General features: G+C 33.9%; 1 protein-coding gene across 1 annotated transcript; it reads right to left on the reverse strand.

The window, feature by feature from the left end:
- Nucleotides 1-624: 624 nt before the first annotated feature.
- LOC134262286 (uncharacterized) lies at nt 625-8,531 on the reverse strand. The gene is made up of 3 exons (XM_062744663.1): nt 8,432-8,531; nt 5,578-5,717; nt 625-992 (listed from the first exon to the last, which is right to left on the reverse strand). Exons 2-3 carry the CDS (start codon nt 5,713-5,715, stop codon nt 756-758), a joined length of 375 nt encoding a protein of 124 aa, XP_062600647.1. The 5' UTR covers nt 5,716-5,717; nt 8,432-8,531; the 3' UTR covers nt 625-755.
- Between the last annotated feature and the right edge of the window lie 10,854 nt (nt 8,532-19,385).

The following is a 19,385-nucleotide window of genomic DNA, read 5'->3' on the forward strand; positions in this document are numbered from 1 at the left end:
TTGGTGTCTGAAGTTCCATTTCATTCAATTTAAGAACCCTCTCTACACTGCACACTAAAGAGTTCTGATTCTAAGGTATTTTTCTGCAGTTAGAGTTATCTGCCTTAAAATCTAAATTCTAAAGAAAAGAAATTACAATATATATCTCAATTTGTGATTAATTAAAGTATTCTTAACATTTCAAAGACCAAGATAAGTTAATAGAACGTGTTACGTTCATGTATTTTCTCTACTGAAGTAATTAACAGTGATTTTATTCACTGATACTGTCGTGTCTTTGAACATTTTTCCTGGGGGCAAATGCCACGCATCATATAGTGAACATTAAATAAATGAGCTCATTATTAACTCCTTCATACAATACATTTTTTTCAATGTCCAAGATATATTTGCACTTGTGTAGAGAGAGTCCTTAACTGAAATCAATATACGTCATTTTAAAATCAACATGTTTTGTACCAGAGTTGCACAGTTAATGGCAATGTAACGTAAAATAGCGTCAAGAATTTCTTTAAAAAATACTATCCCAATACATTTCACACAGGATAATCCAATGCCCACTCATTTTATCATTTATGCTTTAAGAATTGCTCTATAATTGTATAATTTACTGTGTTAAGGTTTCAATTTTTTTAATTACTTAACATTGTTTTCACAGGATAAGCAACCCTGAAGCGCTTATATCTTTCATTGACAATGTTGACGTTCCAACATTTTAAAATGTTTGTTTATATTTCTACAATTAAATCGTTTCTTTACAGATTGTCCTCCTCATCAAATATATGTACAATGTCTCTGTCACTCAATATTACTACCTGTACTACTTGAACACAAATGCACAGCTCGCTTGTGACATTTTGTTTATTCCTCCAACATTTGTAGAGGTTTAATTTTAGAGGGCATACTATATCTAAATAAAATTTAATGTTCTTTGGACTGATTTTATCCTTTCGTTTCTGCATATTATTTCTAATAATGTCCTTTAAATCCACCTACAATGAAAAGCACATAGTTATCAAAATTTCAAATAGTTTTCTTCATATTCTCATGATTATCTAAAAGAAATTCTAACATAATTTGAGGTCCAATCCTAACCTTGCAGGAACAAAATAATTCAATTAAACAATCAGCGATATTCCTTAGATCGTCTATTTTTTATGTAGCATATGTGATTTAGAAACTAAAATAAAAAGAAAAATGACTTCAATAAAATCAAATCAATATTTTTGACTGTCATAAATTTATTAAAATCCATTTTATACGTCATATTAACCAGAGTAGCCCCTACATCAGGACAGCCAAGGGCCATCAAAGTGTCAGGTATTCAGTATGTCAATATTCACCTCTGATATTTATTACCTCTAACCACCTCTGTAAATCACTTCTAACCAGAAAGTAAATAAGAGGCTATGTTTTAAAACTATTGACTGGTACATCTCTCTCTCTCTCTGACAAACTAAAGGCTGTTGGACAAGGGCATGCTTATATTTCATTATAGATATTGTAAGTATTACATAATAAATGTTAGAGTCTTTTTTTCTCTTTTTACCATGCATGAACAATGGATTAAATTAAATTTATTTATATAATACTTATATACCTACATGTTCATTTACTAAGGGACTGGGAAACATTAATAGACTGTTAAATCCAGCTTCGTTATACAAAAAATATTTGATAAATCAAATAAAACAAGCTAAGAATTCTTTCCTTTTAAATTCTTGACCAGTAATACATTTTAAGCATATATCTAACATTACGTTTTTTTTTCATATAAATGTCAGATCAGATATGTTTGCTACTAGATGTTTGACAATTAAACTTAGAACACTTTTTAATACTAATCAATCTATTTTACTTTATAAGTCACATTTTCTGAAATGCCCATTACCAGGGTATGCCCATTTTCGTCCAATTGAGTATATTTAAACTTTGTTATTTTCAGACGGCTTTATCTAAAACTGGTTTTCCTCCCAGAGCCCAACACTTTTTAGAGTGTGGCACTGAAGAATGTGAAAGTAACTGTGAGTTTTACTGCAATCCTTGTCATCAAAGATTCTGTAAACAATGCAGAGATGAACATCTGAAAAGTCCAGAAAATAAGAACCATGAGATGGTCCTTTACCAGCTGCGTAAACGAAAACTTCCCGTGAGGAAATCCAAGATCCACCCCATTAAAGATATAGACATGTTTTGTAATGAATGCCAGGTTCCATTATGTTCTAAATGTGCTATAAATGAAAACCATTATAGACATACGTTTATTGATCTAGAAACAATTTATGCAGAAAAGTCTGTGTTTTGCCAAAAAGAAATCTCAAAAATCCATGAGTATTTTCTCCCCATATCACAAGATTTTCTGAAGGAAATTAAACAAGATGCAGTTGAAATCAAACACATCATGGAAAATATCAGAACATCGATGAAGACGGAAGGTGAGTCCTTGAAAAGTCTGGTAGACACAGTCATATCTGAGAACATGAAGCAGCTAGACCAGATAGAGCAATCTCTTTTAGAAAATCTAAATACCCAAGACAAGACCATGGATGACTACATCGCTTATCTTAATAACCTTCTAAAAGAGCTCCACAGATATCTGTCTTCTACAGAACCTCAGAAATTAATATCTGAGAAGCCAAAGATCCCATCCATACCAGAGACAACAAAACCAGTCACATCAAGATTTACTGCTGGGCAATACAGCAAAGATGATATCACTTAATTACTTGGTAAAATACATTTACCCTACACTAAGGCTGAAAAGAGAGAAATAAGGCCCATTAAAAGTGTTTACAATACACCAATAAAATCTACACATAAACAGTTTAAAGAGGACAGAAAGAAATCTGACAAAGAACAAACATTGTATCTATCTTCCTCTGTCACCAAGGTCAGGGAGTTCAATGTACCAGATGTTGATCATGTATACCATGCATCACTAGATCAGACAGACAGACTCTGGATCAGTGACAATAAGGGTAATCTTATTCAAATAGATCTACAGGGAAATTAGATTAAAAAAATAATAACCAATAGTGGAGTGCAAGGTTATCACACATTGATACAGGACGGGGATCTAATCTTTACAGATAGAAAGTTGAAAGTCATCAATAGGATATCACAGGACAATAATATCACTGAATTCATTGAAACTGGAGACTGGGAACCACTCAGCATACACTCCTTCCCACATCAACGGAAACTTACTGGTGGGGATGGCTGGTAAAGTCGTCAGGTACAACAAAACAGGAAAAGAACTACAGAACATACAGAGGGATAACAAAGGACAGGGACTGTATATTTCACCATACTACATCACAGAAAACAACAATGGGATATCTGTACATCGGACTACTATAATGGAGTAGTGGTGGTGAGTAAATCAGGACAACACAGGTTCTCCTACACAGGTCAGAAGTCAGGGTTCTATCCCTATGGAATCTGTACTGATGTTCTCGGTCACTGGTACAATGGCAATTAATTCATAATTTCCATTTATTACAATATTTTTTTCCATCAGCTTTTACACTTCGTTTAGTCTTGAATAATAACATAAACATGGAGATGTTTGCATGAAGCAATTTGTGCCAAAGGATGAGGTGACTTGCGGCCCCTCGTATACTGACAAAAAATTAAATGTCTAAATTGTACTCAAATTTTTGTATGTAACTAATCACTGATATGTGTACTATTATAGAATACTATTTTAACAAAAATAGAAACGTGATTTAAAAGGTATAGGTCTTTTATTGGGGTAGGGGTATCATGATTACATTCAATTCCCATTGCATTTTAACCCCGCCCCACTCTTTGAAGCCCTTAAAATATATGAGCGCAGATAGGTACAATTTTCTCCTTTGACTGATCACTGTATTTTATTGAAATCTATCTATATGTGAAAGGAGAAAAGTGTACCTAATTGCGCTCACATGCTATTTTTAAAAAAATTGTAAAATATAGTTGGCCTTTCCCATTATAAACAGATCGACGGAACTAGATTTTCTAACGTAAGAATGAATTCCTATGCTAATCGAGGCATGGGCGATACTTTCTAATTGACCAATCAGCTAAATGAAATTCGTTACGAGTGAGTACCACAAAAATACTATGGCAACATGCTTGGAATTTTACTGCTTTCCGATATCTTTTTATGCATTTGAGTCACAGATTAGACACGGATCTCTATATGTACCATTTCCTAGACCACAATTAAATTTATATTCAGTTACAAGCAGTTGATAGAATATATATGATATACATTAGTTTAAAGTTTTGTAGCGTGTTTGGTGAGCATTTCGCTAGTTCTACACGTATTTCCGAGTATAGGTGAACACAATTTTCATGTGCATTTCTTGCCTTAAAAACCGTAAATGCTGAAAATTCATGCGTATTATTCAGTATAAATAGCATTGGCTGACCATTATAAAAGTTTGAATGTAGAAAAGGATAACAGGTAAATAGACCTAATTCACGTGTCTGTGATAAAATGTAAGCGTAGTAAACCAGCATGTTTTGTTATTCTGTCATCGGATTGGTCAATGAAAAAATGCGAAATGATAACAATAGCCATATCAGGTCTTCTCGGACACGCATATCCCACTATTGTACTAAGCCCCGCCTATCTCTTTCCATAAAAGAAAATATTCGCACAAACCTGGCCGAATTTAGCTGTGATAGGGTCTAAAAAATCAAAGATAATGCAGTATTCCTTATAATTAAAATGTGCCTGAACTATTGAAACTATTCAAAAGGCGTCGTATTTATTCACTCATGTTCGAAAACTACCAACATCGTTGTAGATTAAATATAATTCGTTGTGGAAAAAGGGGCTCCAGATAGCAGTTATGTCACATCATCCTTTGAAATTAAAGAAGAATTTACACTAATGCTCTGTTCACACGGAGAGTTTAGTTCGAATTAAACGCACTGCAAATTAGCTTCGCTTACGTTCACACGGAAAATTTAATGCAAATCAGTTAAATTCGAATTAGTTTACTGCGCATTAAATTACTTTGCATTAGCTCCGTGTAAACGCTAAGCAAAGCTAATTCGAATTGAATTCTGAGACATGCTTAATGACAAAATTTAGTCAAATACCACTTGTCGATGGTCAGCTATAGGTACTTGTGCTATTTTTGAGTGAAAAACTAAGGAAAATGTTGTTTATCATTAAAATATGTGTACAGACACTGTGACATTATGTCAAATGGATCTGCTTCTGCAGAAGGTGACGTGATTTGCAAATGATGTCACTATAGCCGTGAAATAATAGTAAATAACAGTGATTTCTATTCACTGATACTGTGTTGTCTTTGAACATTTTTCCAGAGGGTAAATGCCACATACCATATAGTGAAAATTGAATAAATATGCACAATATTAACTCCTTTACACACAATATTTTTCTCGATGTCCAAAAAAAAAATTTTGCACCTGTATAGAGAGGGTCCTTAAACTGATGAACTGTGACTGGGAATTTCAAATGGGGCAAAATTGTTAGCAAATATAAACATGATAAAAGGGTGAAAATAACATGGAGCAAAAATAACCCTGTGTACAGTATTAAGATATGCATACCTTCTTTGTGACAATGTATGAGATAATTCCACCATTGTTTGTGATGGTTTTCCTGACTTCCTGTTTCTTCTTGAAACCAACACTGGTGCTGAGGTCAAGGACAACCTGGCAACCAACAAACACCCCCTCTGTTGTCATGGCTATTTGTGTAAACAAGTAATGAATGATTTTTTTTATCGATCATTCAACAGTATACAACTACAGTGAACATGGTGAAAATGGTCTTATCTGACACTTGAACAATCTGTTTGCAAATGCATGCAACCTCTATTTTTAGTCAAATTTGATTGTTTTCACTTAATTTCCATTTGTAATAGTCAGTTAAACAATTAGTTATGAGTTGTAAATAGTGATGCTATGCTCCTATATGTACTGATGCTAGCTATAGTAGGTTATTATTTAATAAGTTAACTTTGCTTTTAGCTAAGTCAGTCCTATGTTCATGCATTTTTACCCACAGTGTGGCACCACCTACCTAATAGGTCATACAATGTTAAATCTAACACCTTTTCTATTCGGACACAAATTAAATCTGTGTTCCAGTAAGATAGGTTTTATCACCATTAGGCAGATACCTCGGTTGGTAGCACACATAACTGGAGATTTAGCGGGGATCCAGGTTTAGGTCCGTTTTACTCTACTCCCTATATATATTTGGTGCTTCGACCAGGATGTGATCAATGAACAGTAATAAGACAGGAGAAAAAGGCTGCAGATCAAACCAGTATTTAAAAAAAGGCCCTCCTGAATCTCCATTCAGGTGATCTACCAACTAAGCCATCTGGCTACTGGCAATCAAACCTGTCATACCACCATATCCCCTCCTCCTCCTTAAAGGTCTACGGCACTAGGGGACACCAACCCAGGCTCTTCCCCTGCAGGCCTCTCATCAGACAGGTTTCACGGCAGGTTTCACTGTTACTGTTAAGCATGTGTGTTAAATGTAACAGATCTCTGGTGCCTCTAAATATTGTACATAGTTATCTGTCCAGTGGTGATCGAACCCATCTACTGTGAGCCCAGAATTACAAAAAGTACAGGGTTTTAAAAGAAGTAAAATAGTGTGTCTAAAAGTAAAAAAAAAGAAAAGTTTTGCAAAGATGGTTTTTAATTGACTTAAAATAAATTACAAAAGTGAAAATTAAGCATTTACCTTTCAAATTTTTGCATTAGGATAGCGCAAAATAGTCTTAATGTTAAGTTCCTAGTCCATTTTTCCAAATTGACAAGGGTATTCCCCTATCTCATACAAACTGACGAACTGCGTGGTTTTTCAAAGCGCAATGCTATTGCGTAACAATATACCCGTGCAAAAGATAAGGACGACGTAAATAGTCGAAAAAGGAAGTAAAGCACACCGCTTTGTCAGTTTTTAAGTTTAAGGATTAAGTTACCATGACCGTGTTGTTTTACTAAAAGTTGAACAGCAGAACAGGAGTTTTGCAAATTAAGTAACATGAGTAAAAAAGGCATGTCAGTAGAAATAAAGTTCTGCAAAATCATGGAAAACTGCAATACTTACGTAGATTGGAACACAGGTCGTGTGACAAGTCGTCGTTTATGTATAAAGTTTGAATTTAGTCAATGTTTATTTACGGATATTTCCTCATTCTTGTTTAGTATTAAAAGTACGAGGATTTCCGACTAGGCGATCTAGCATTCGGAACTTCTTTTGAACTTTCATGTTATTCTGAATTTGTACCTAGGCGTTTTGGGTCCCATCCTTTTCCCCTTCTAGATCAAAAATGTAATTGGAAAACCACAAGTGTTGTGCGTAAAAAGAATCTGAATATGCTTTTGTCATCTGTTCAGATTTAATCTTAATTAATTTTTCTGGAAAAAATATTAAAAAAAAATACAGATGTTGTCTAATGTTTGTTTTTTTCCCACTTAGTCCTGGTAGTCCTATGTACAATGTATTTTGCAACGCAGCTAACAGAAAAATATAAGTAATGTACGTCAGTATCACCTGTTGAATTTACACCTTTGGAAGATGTTCAGTATACTATGGGTTACAAAATACTAGTATTACAGATTCAAGTGCCTGTGGATCACTGGTACTTAACACACACACCCCCCCCACCCCCACCCCGGGTTCGATCCGTAACCCAAAGACTCTTGCCTTTTAAAATCTGTCATATTCCTTAAACAACAATTTTATAGCCAAATTGCCATTTTAGTGAATTATTTTGGTGCAAAATGTGGGCGGGAAACGAATAAAAGTTCGCGTTCGTATTTCTTTAGCTAGGAGTTTTCAGTCAAAATTCTTTGTGAATATATATGTCATACATATATGTAGCAGAGTCAGTGTTGATCGACTGCTACCCGGTTAATTCAAAATTTACAATATGGCATTCATCCAATTTACAATTTATTTACAAAGGTCCGAAGTATATATGATGACATCACCACACTACAAACGTAAGAAAAAACTTATATTTTATTTAGGTCCTTGGAAATGTAAGAAAAGAACCACACATTTGTTAAAGAAACCAATTTATCAAAAATTTGAGTCACTTTGCAGTAAAATAAATTTTAATGTTAGGACTAAGTTTGTGCTTTGAATCGTTTGATATTAAAACATAGGCCTAGGTAACTGACGAACTGCGTGGTTTTTCAAAGCGCAATGCTATTGCGTAACAATATACCCATGCAAATGATAAGAATGACTTAAATATGCGAAAAAGGAAGTAAAGCGCACCGCTTTGTCAGTTTTCGAATGTAAGGATTAAGTTTCCATGACCGTGTTGTTTTACTAAAAGTTGAACAGCAGAACAGGAGTTTTGCAAATTAAGTAACATGAGTAAAAAAAAGCATGTCAGTAGAAATAAAGTTTTGCAAAATCATGAAAAACTGCAATACTTACGTAGATTGGAACACAGGTCGTGTGACAAGTCGTCGTTTACATGTATTATAGTTTGTATTTAGTCAATGTTTATTTACGGACATTTCCTCATTCTTGTTATTAAAAGTACGAGGATTTCCGATTAGGCGATCTAGTATTCGGAACTTCTTTTGAGCTTTCATGTTATTCTGAATTTGTACCTAGGCCTTTTCGGTCCCATCCTTTTCCCCTTTAGATCAAAAATGTAATAGGAAAACCACAAGTGTTGTGTGCAAAAAGAATCTGAATATGCTTTTGTCATCTGTTCAGATTTAATCTTAATTAATTTTTCTGGAAAAAATATCAAAAAAAAAAAAATACAGATGTTGACTAATGTTTGTTTTTTTTTCCCACTTAGTCCTGATAGTCCTATGTACAATGTATTTTGCAACGCAGCTAACAGAAAAATATAAGTAATGTACGTCAGTATCATCTGTTGAATTTACACCTTTGGAAGATGTTCAGTATACTATGGGTTACAAAATACTAGTATTACAGATTCAAGTGCCTGTGGATCACTGGTACTTAACACCCCCCCCCCACCCACCCCCACCCCCACCCCCACCCCGGGTTCTTGATCCGTAACCCAAAGATCTCTTGCCTTTTAAAATCTGTCATATTCCTTAAACAACAATTTTATAGCCAAATTGCCATTTTAGTGAATTATTTTGGTGCAAAATGTGGGCGGGAAACGAATAAAAGTTCGCGTTCGTATTTCTTTAGCTAGGAGTTTTCAGTCAAAATTCTTTGTGAATATATATGTCATACATATATGTAGCAGAGTCAGTGTTGATCGACTGCTACCCGGTTAATTCAAAATTTACAATATGGCACTCATCCAATTTACAATTTATTTACAAAGGTCCGAAGTATATATGATGACATCACCACACTACAAACGTAAGAAAAAACTTATATTTTATTTTGGTCCTTGGAAATGTAAGAAAAGAACCACACATTTGTTAAAGATACAAATTTATCAAAAATTTGAGTCACTTTGCAGTAAAATGAATTTTAATATTAGGACTAAGTTTGTGCTTTGAATCGTTTGATATTAAAACATAGGCCTAGGTAATCAAAAATTACGAAACCCATCTCGACAAATGTTATCAGTTTTTAAAAGCAATGCGAATATCACATCATATTTTTTTATAGCCAGTATGCATCCTGAAAATAATATCCATGCAAGTTCTTATTAAATAGGTCTTTTAGTTCAATTAAGGTTGACCTGTACCAAAATCTCTAACCTGTTCACTAATCAAGAAAATGTCTTTCATTTCCTTCATCCAAAGCAAGTCTGCAATTGTGGACTCTTAGATGCATCACCCATGCAAGTAAAATCATAACAGGTCACACAACTACAGAGCTACTCCAAAAACATTAACCTGGTCACTCATCTGGAAAATGTAGGTCAGATCCAGCATCCGTATACGTAGCAAGTCTGGTAGTGTCCATTCTTAGATACATCATCCATGCAAGTTAGGTCCAGGTAGGGCTTATTGTTACTTAGAAATGGACTTGCCCCTAAAACCTTAACCTGGTCACTCATCTGAAAAATGTAGGTCAGATCCAGCATCAAAAGTAAGTCTGGTAGTGTGCATCCCCAGATGCACCATCCCTGCAAGTTTGGTCCAGGTAGAGCTTTTACTTACTTGAGAATGTGACAAGACCTAAACCTCGGTCGAGGTGAGCTACATGTAAAAAGCAAGCAGTCTGTGTACGAAATCTATTTATATGCAATATCAAAATTAGCAAATTGTTGGACAATGAAGTATCACATCAATAACTATTTGTTGGCAAAAAAGTTTAACCTCGCAATAACCTTTGATTTCCTTTAACTTTGGTTTTAATTTTTCACACGTTTTCCTTGTGATAAGACCTTTCTTGGGTACCACCAAATTTGATCTCTTGACCTTTGAATTGAATGAACCACCTTTACAAACTCAACCGTTTATCGCCAACAATATTCTCATAAATTTCACATTTACTGCATGTTAGATAGAAGATTAGAAATGATTTGAAAATCAATATATCAGGGAAAATATTGTAAAAAGTATCACCGTTCCTTGTTTGCCTCTACATTTTGGATCTCTTTCAATGTTTCCGATATCCTGATATGGATACCAATTCAAAAATTCTACCTTTAAATCAATGCAGAAGACGTTATTCTAGACTGCAATATGTTTAATGCATGTCTTTAAATGCAAGGAAACAAACACCTTTTGTATTACTTTAAATCCACTGGGGCATGTGGAGGATAAAAGCTTTTGTGTTCCAAACTGAAATTTCAAACCGACTGCGTGAAAACATGGCGTAGATGTAAGTTTTTACTTCAGAAATAACGATATTGAAACCTTGAATTTATCAATTTGGTTTGCATTTTAATATCATCAGAAAAGATTTTTAAAGACTTTTATAACATTATTTTATTATACAGGAAACAAATTTTTGATCTGAGAAAAAAAAGTAGGAGTTGGAAAGCCACGTGCACACAAAAATAAATATTTGTCGACAAAACCCCAGTAGAAATCAAAAGAACAAGGGTCTAAAGATAAATTATTTCAAATATGGAGAAGAAAGGCAATATCGATGAACTTGGGAAATCATTTTCTAGAAGTTCTGTGGCTAATAATGACAGCTCAGATTCGACAAAAACAGACGTTGAGTGTGGGAAATTTTCCTCAGAAAAGTATTTAAACTTAAACTTGATACTTCTGCATTTCAAATCTGCTCTTATAACATGTTTATATCTGCGTTATCAATCGTCAACATATTCCTTTGGATTCTATCGTTGATTCATTTTTCTTCCAGGTTCACAGTCATTGATGCAACAGATGAATATGACGACAATCTACAAAATCTGTCCAGGTATGATATCAAAAGTTTAAACAAGAGGCCCAGGGGCAACAGCGCTCACCTGAGCACATCGGTTAGGAAAAAGCACATATCAAATTAAAACTGAAAGTTTACTGGGGGGGGGGGGGCTTGAATTTTAACCACCCAGGGGATCATGATTTAAACAAACAAAGAAGATTTTAAAAGGATTAACTTTAAATTCCTATGTAAAACTTTGATCGGCCATTTTGGCCCCACCTTAGCCCCGGGGGTCATGATTTGAACAAATTTGAATATACACTACCTGAGGATAATTTCACATGATTTTCATCTTTCCTTCTCAACGGTTCTTGAGAAGAAAATTTTTAAAGATTCTTCCTATTATAATATATTCCTACGTAAATCTACGATCAGCCATTTTGGCTCCACCCTAGCCCCGGGGGTCATGATTTGAACAAACTTGAATCTACACTATCTCACTATCTGAGGATGATTCCACATGAGTTTCATTTTTGCTGGGCCAGTGGTTCTTGAGAAGATTTTTAAAGATTGTTCCTATATACTCCTATGTAAAACTTTGATCGGGCATTTTGGCCCCACCCTAGCCCCGGGGGTCATGATTTGAACAAACTTTAATCTATACTATCTGAGGATGATTCCACATGAGTTTCATTTTTCCTGGCCCAGTGGTTCTTGAGAAGAAGATTTTTAAAGATTTTCCCTATATACTCCTATGTAAAACTTTGATCGGGCATTTTGGCCCCACCCTAGCCCCGGGGGTCATGATTGGAACAAACTTGAATCTACACTATCTGAGGATGATTCCACATGAGTTTCATCTTTCCTGGCCCAGTGGTTCTTGAGAAGAAGATTTTTTAAAAATGCCATTAATTTTTCTCTAATTCATAATTACTGGTATCTCCCCATGGAAAATGGCGTGGCCCTTCATTTGAACAAACTTGAATCCCCTTTACCCAAGGATACTTTGTAGGAAGTTTGGTTGAAATTGGCCCAGTGGTTCTTGAGAAGAAGATGAAAATGTGAAAAGTTTACAACGACGATGACAACGACAGACAACGGACAAATTTTGATCAGAAAAGCTTACTTGAGCTTTCGTCTCAGGTGAGCTAAAAAGTGTATTTTTAAATTACTAATTTCAATAAAGTGTGAAATATCATAAGAATTCTTTTTTTTTTATTTTTTAATATTAATGTTAATATTTTCCGTGAGTAAGGTATCCAATTTGCCTATTAAGGACAGATGAGGCGTTCCTCAATAACATATAATTTTTTCCAAGATTTTGTCATTGAAGAATACTCGTAAATACTACTCACAAAAATTCGAAGTACCTTACCAGGCCTTTTTGCGAGAAACCAGAGGATGACATTTCTTATGTACACATGTAATCCTTTTAATTAGGAAAAAAAAATTAGTTTGCCAAAATCAAATTTTTAGTGTTTCAAATTTAAAAAAAACAATTAGAAACCGGTTTAGAAATTTACAAAAAATAATTAAAATGTTTACAATGTATATTTTCCATATATTATGAAGATATACTAAACAGATATTTGGGGAACGTATCGTCTGACCAAGTTAATCACAATTCATTATCTGAATTCATATTTCTTTTTGCATAGCATATGGCGGTTAGAAGTGGTGATTTTACTGTGGATGGCGACATATCTTTTCAAAAGATAAAACTTGACGAAGAAAACATTGAAAAAGAGTTAGGCAAGGTATTTAAAGGTCCTAAAAATTCAAAAGAAATAGGCAACACTGTATCTGAATTACATAAGTGTGTAGAAGAAAAAAGTACAGGAAGATATCTTTTCCAAACTAGCGAAGGTATGCCAATGCTCCAAGAGAATCGCAGAGAATGTTCAGGTAGCCGAATCGGTGGCTAAAACCCTTGGAACAATAAAAGTTGTCGGAGATAAGATGAGAGTGAATGCTCAAAAAATCCAAGAAGATGAAACATATGCACCCTTCGAGCGATTTCAAGATTCCGAGATTACGTCAGAAGCATGTGGACTTGAAGATCTGTTTTACACGACACACGCGTACTTAAAGGGAATTCATAACGAGGCAAATGACGAAGATATAAAGACTCTTTAGGAAAGAGTTCCGATTTACAAAGGAGTAGAATTTCTGGGAAAACTGAAGGCGAAGATAGAAATTCTTATGACAAAACCAGACATAAAGTCTGTTAGTTGTGCTGTCGCATATATAGATCTCTACGCACGCCTGTCAATTTTGAGAACATTAGTTCTATGGCAACTTTATGCAATAAAGAAAAGTAGTAATGTTGACCAAGCTAGCACTAGTGGTGTTTACGCCGTTATCAAGGAAACCGACAAAACAGATTGCGAAATGGTGGAGAACGTTACGAAACCAAGTTTCGAGAAAATTGTCTTCTTGACCATCTTCAACCCAACAGAACTTAGACATTTTCAGCATTTCATGCGTGTGAAATCCATAAACCCTTTTCGGTTAGATGAAGATGATACCTTTTGCTCTAAAATGCATCTTATTCGCCCAGCAAAATGGTCTGAATGGCATATGAAGGTTGGATGGGATAGACAAGGATCAATTTGGGGAGAGAAAAATTTACGAAAAAGAGCTTGTAAGTTTCTTTTTGAAGAAGTTAAAGAACGAGGAATCGATAACATTTTTCATATCAGGTCTGTGAAGTATCCTACCTATTACATGATTATGGAAAGTGGACAACTCGGATATTGTGGGTCTGTAGAGGGGTTGCCTGGCCCAGAAGGAAAATGGAAGATCATCAGGTTCATTGAAGATAAACTGCCCTATTACGTAATGTCTCCCTTGAGTAGGCCTTGCTTTTTTATTTACATGACTTCCAGTCCAACGGGGCATGTGAGAGGAGCATATGATTTACAGGAAATACGTTCGAAAGGAGTCTGGCAAGTCATTGATGTGGACAGTGAAAGATAAAAAAAATTTGAAAGTGCGTTTACATGAACTAAACTTCAAAAAAGTTTGATGTCATTATTGCTGTCATTATGAAATTTGTTAATATCAATTAATTAATACATAAAATTTGTACATTGCGTTTATCAATATTTTAATATTGTGTTATAACCATAATAAATGCTATCAGTGCTTAGAGCAACCTCGTTATAAAGTTTTAACAAACTTTAAGAGATAAGATACAATAAGATCCGTGTCTTCATTTGACGGACAATAAATTATTATGTTTTTACTCGACCACTGATAATTTCCAATCAGACTTGGTGCAAAGCTCAATCAATTAGTTAACTTGAGAATGACCTAGATATGCTATGTGAATTAAAGTATACCGAGAACTTTGCCGTATCCTATAACATGTATAATTTAAGAAGATGGGATGCAGAGCTTCATTCAGGGGCGGACAATATCGATAATTATTTAGTAACACTTAAACATGTTAAACTCACTAAATGTTTTTACAACATAATAAGTCCTCTTTGATACAGCTTTTAGTAAAAAGACTTTAAAGTAGATTTTTAGCATTTGAGCTGATTATTTTACATTCTACATGTACGTAGAGGAGATAATTTATGTTAATAATTTTTTAGCAATTAAAAAACACCAACCATCTTCATTCTTACGCTAATATCCCATTGAATTTGAAGTATAGGATAGTACAGAGTATATCGTACCTTATTCATGCAGCAATTTACTTTTGTCACCTGCATATCGAGGTCATGTCTTCAACTTTATTGATAAGATGTGCAAGACTGCATGCTCTACGTTCATGATTGAATATTTACTAAATGAGGCAAGTTATTGGCAAATAAGTTGATACAATGATATCAACAGTCTCGTTAAAATTCAAAGCTGCAAATTCTGTGCATGATAAAATGACATTGATAGCAAAATCAATAAGTCGAATGTTGACTGACTTTTTATATAAACAATTTGTTAAGTCACAGTTAAAATAAGTTGTCCAAAGGTCCTTTGATCTTAATCTATCTTTTCTTAAATAAGAATTGAGCTCCGTTTTAAATCAAGACATTTTTGTCAAATCTAATGTTCCGATATGTAATAGTAGCTAGATTATAAGAGCTATTCAACTGCATCAAAAACTTTTCACCTTCAATTTCCTGTGATCTTAACCGTCCATTTCTTTAATTTGACATCTGCTTGACATCTGACAAATACTGTTTATAGATGTTTATGAATTTTAGGTTGTTGACAAATGTTGAGCGCAATTGCTTATACTTAATGTAATGCGAATCTAAATCAATTAAAGAAAATGTACATGTGTAATTTAATTTGAATAACATGTGTAATTTAATTTAAATAACTTTAATTTTCTAACTTTTGTTCAATAAATAAAGTAAAATATTAAAGAAATGATGTTTGAAAAACTATTCCTGTGACTATTTTTTTTCATTGTCTCCTTCTTAAGAATCCCTTAAAATGGCTTAAAAGTTTTGTTGCAGTGAATAATTATTATGTATTTCAAAATTCACTGACTGCGTTTCATCAATGTGCTATGTAATGTTAAATGGTTAATGAGCGAGTGCTAACGACTCATTAAAAAAAATGAAAATTACGTGACAAAGACTTCTTTGACATACAATAAAGATTTTACCGTATAAGTTCTGAGAAGACACACTTGTACATTGCCGAAATGAAGGTTATTTTAACCTGTGTTATACCATATAATATAACTTGCAATTGGGACAGTTTACCTTTTATAAACCGCTTCATGCCTTATAATTTGATTTCTGAGTAGACAAAAGACCATCTTCCTCCCTAAAATGAATTTAAATTGAGTATATTTTCAAATCAACGTCAAGCGGAGCAATAGGTTTTTGACGAAACTCATTATGCCTTAGGCAATATAAAATGAAATTTTAAATCCAAACAAAGGACGTTTTACAACTCAAATTCTATTAAACTATTCTAGAATAACAGACCCTTTAAAAATAATAAAAAAAAATTCAAAGCTGTGCACTTCGACAAAAATAAAGTTTTAAAATGTGTAGCGATTATGATTTTTAGAAAAAACAGTTCTGAGGGCTACTTCTGTGGTGTTGCTTTGTTCTAAAATATAAGATTATTTCAATGCAAACACTGAAAGATATACCTAGTTAATTTAACTAGTGTATCTCTTAAAAAGCATTTGTCAGGATTTTACTTTTGCGAAGAGCGTTGACTTTTACAGTCGACGTCTTACGTTAACACTTTAATGCGGGAGCCTTTTTAGATAAGATATTTAGCTCAACTTTTAATTAAAAAGAAAATAACACGCTGAATTAAAGCATATATATATAAGTGGCCTATAAAGGATCCGACAACCGCTTAACCCTAAAATAGCACTCTTCACATGCTGGTGCCCCAAAACACAACATCCACATCTATGATCTTTATGCTGAAAACGGATTTAATTAAAAGTCTGAATAAACCGTCAACTGTTAAAGTCGGTGTTTTTCACAAAAAATTTGTTAGTAAACATTTCGTCTACTAGCTAAGGTAGGGAAAAATACGTAGATTTCTAGTGAAAGTTGTTTATAAAATCTAAATTTACTAATGCTACCTAGTAAATATACCTATATTGTCTAGCAAAGACTCATCAGATTTTCGTTTTTTGTTGTTTACAACTAAATTTAACAATTTCTTCGATCATAAGGACAGTGTTCCCAATATATATTTATAATATTGAGGGGTTTATCAAAAAATCATTTTCATGGCCAAGAGGTACCTGTAAATTGTTAGTTAAATTTCTACAGAAATGATTTTCTACTGCAGTACGTCAAGAAGGATACAGACTTGGATATATGACAGTTGTCTTCAACACTCATTATCAGTTCACCTGCAACTAATATTTACATAAAAATGAATGGATATATAATAAACTTTTTTTTCAGAGTTTAATTTTTTAACGTCATTATGAAAAACAAGACGCTATATAGCGTAATTTAGCTTATAGTTTATTTAAATGAGACACCGAGAGGTTTAATGAGATATGTGGATAAATTCATAATAAATGCCCAAAAGTACTAGTGACGTCGGTAACATTTTTTACTTGCGGCGATGGACAAAACCCTATTTATAGTTCATCCAAAAGTAAAATCTTTAAAATAAGGAAGGGATTCCAGAATAGCATTTTGACAGATTTCAAATGTTTAAATACATCAATTTATAACATGACGCTTTATTGCTAAATTATAGTTTGTATTATTAAAAAAAAGCACATGAGCAGTTAAATGCCATTTGGGAATGAATTGACAAAGAGTGCCGGAAAGTACTGTATACAGGGTTATTTTCGCCCCGTCTTATTTTTGCCCTTTCACTCTTGCAAATAATTTTGCCCCGTTTTTAATTCGCCCAGGCCTAGTTTTGTTAAAAAAATTATACTGTATTCTTTGAATTCGCCCCGTTTTAATTTCGCCCAAATAAGGGTAGGGCGAAAGGGGCGAAAATTTCCCTGTATACAGTAACCTAAATATGACGTTGGTAACCTTTTTGCCGGGCTGCGATAGAGAAAAAACTAATTTGAGTTTATCGTAATCCTATATTTAAATAGAAACTCACAGAACTGAATGAAATGTTAAATAGAAAATCAAATTTATTCAGCAACATTTAAGAAGAGGAATATTCAGTGTATAAATGTACATTCAAATGTTTGTCAATAAAACATTGTTATTGAGTATGAAAATACTTTGTTGAATTATTTTTTGCAAGCAATAGTTCTTCACTTGATTCGTACGAGTTATTACTCTAAATAACTACTTTAATAATATCATCAAATTTACTTATCTACATGTACTTTATTTGGAAATTGTCTATCAGTGATAAGCGAATAATGAGGTTAATTGGTGTAAAAGAAAATAACATTAAAAAAGCAATGCTTTATAAGTAAATTTCTTAACAAAGATTGACATACAAAAAAGAGAGATCTAAATTTGAAATTAGGCTTTAAATCCTTAGACCTCTCACAATTCAGAAAAATTTAGTTCAAGGGCAAGTATCTGATTGGACAGCAATCATACATGTAATTGACCTAAATTCATCAACACTCATAGGATGTCTTTAATTTTAATCTCCGTTTTTTTTTTTTTAAAATATCTTTAACCGACGGAAAAGTCTAATACAAATAAAGTAAAACAGTTTTATCAAATGATGGACTGTCACAGTTTGATTATGTTCCAGAATTCTGATATTTCTGTGGTGTTTATAAAATGCTGATCTTTAATTGGATGCAGTGGACAAATAATTTTACCATCTTTTTCACATATATATTTGTCCTGCACAAATTGTCCTGTGATGTCCACAGCAATCATTTTTTCTCCGTCTTCTCGACATTTGAAGCCTCTTTCATATAATAGTCTTCTGTGAAAAGTCCCCAAGATGTCCCTTAAGATATTCTCTACAATATTTTGAATTTTGTATGTTTTCTCTTTCTCTAAAGAACATCCTGGAACAGGGTGAAATATTTGTAGCTGAATTGATGTCTCCGTAACAGAAAGAATGATATTGTATTTTTTAACCGAAAACAAAGCCGCATTTCTATACAGACATGATGTTCCATCAGTTATTAACACTCTCCAGTCTTTTAACTGCATGCAAAACACAACGAGTCGGAAGAAGAGGAAAAATGGCAAGAAGCTAAATCTGTAGATCAAGACAGATGTTTTACTCTCTGATCTCTGAATATGATCAGGCATAGCATTCTCTATTTCTTTCCTGTTCATGCACGGAACATAGTGCGATTTGTTGCCGATAGCCATCAATCCAAGTCTTTTCATAAAAATGAGTAGCTGTTTCTTATGATAGAGTAAATATCGGGGATCGGAATCCCTTGTCTTAAACAAGATCCCTTTTTCATCTTTCGGTAATTTTTCAGATAAAAGGTTATCGTAATTTCTGCAAATCTTTTTCAGAAGTTGGTCAGTAGTATAAGCAGCCTGGATGGGTGGGTCAACTGAGTGCACTTTTGGGGGTGTGGGGGATAGGTGGGTCAACTGAGTGCAGCCCCTGGGGGGGATAGGTGGGTCAAGGGAGTGCAGCCCCTGTGGGGGATAGGCGGGTCAAGCGAGTGCAGCCCCTGTGGGGGATAGGCGGTTCAACCCAG

This window comes from Saccostrea cucullata, unplaced genomic scaffold, assembly GCF_032062105.1.
Source record: "Saccostrea cucullata isolate Sc308-1 unplaced genomic scaffold, CSIRO_AGI_Scuc_v1 ctg11680, whole genome shotgun sequence".
Classification (NCBI taxonomy): domain Eukaryota; kingdom Metazoa; phylum Mollusca; class Bivalvia; order Ostreida; family Ostreidae; genus Saccostrea; species Saccostrea cuccullata.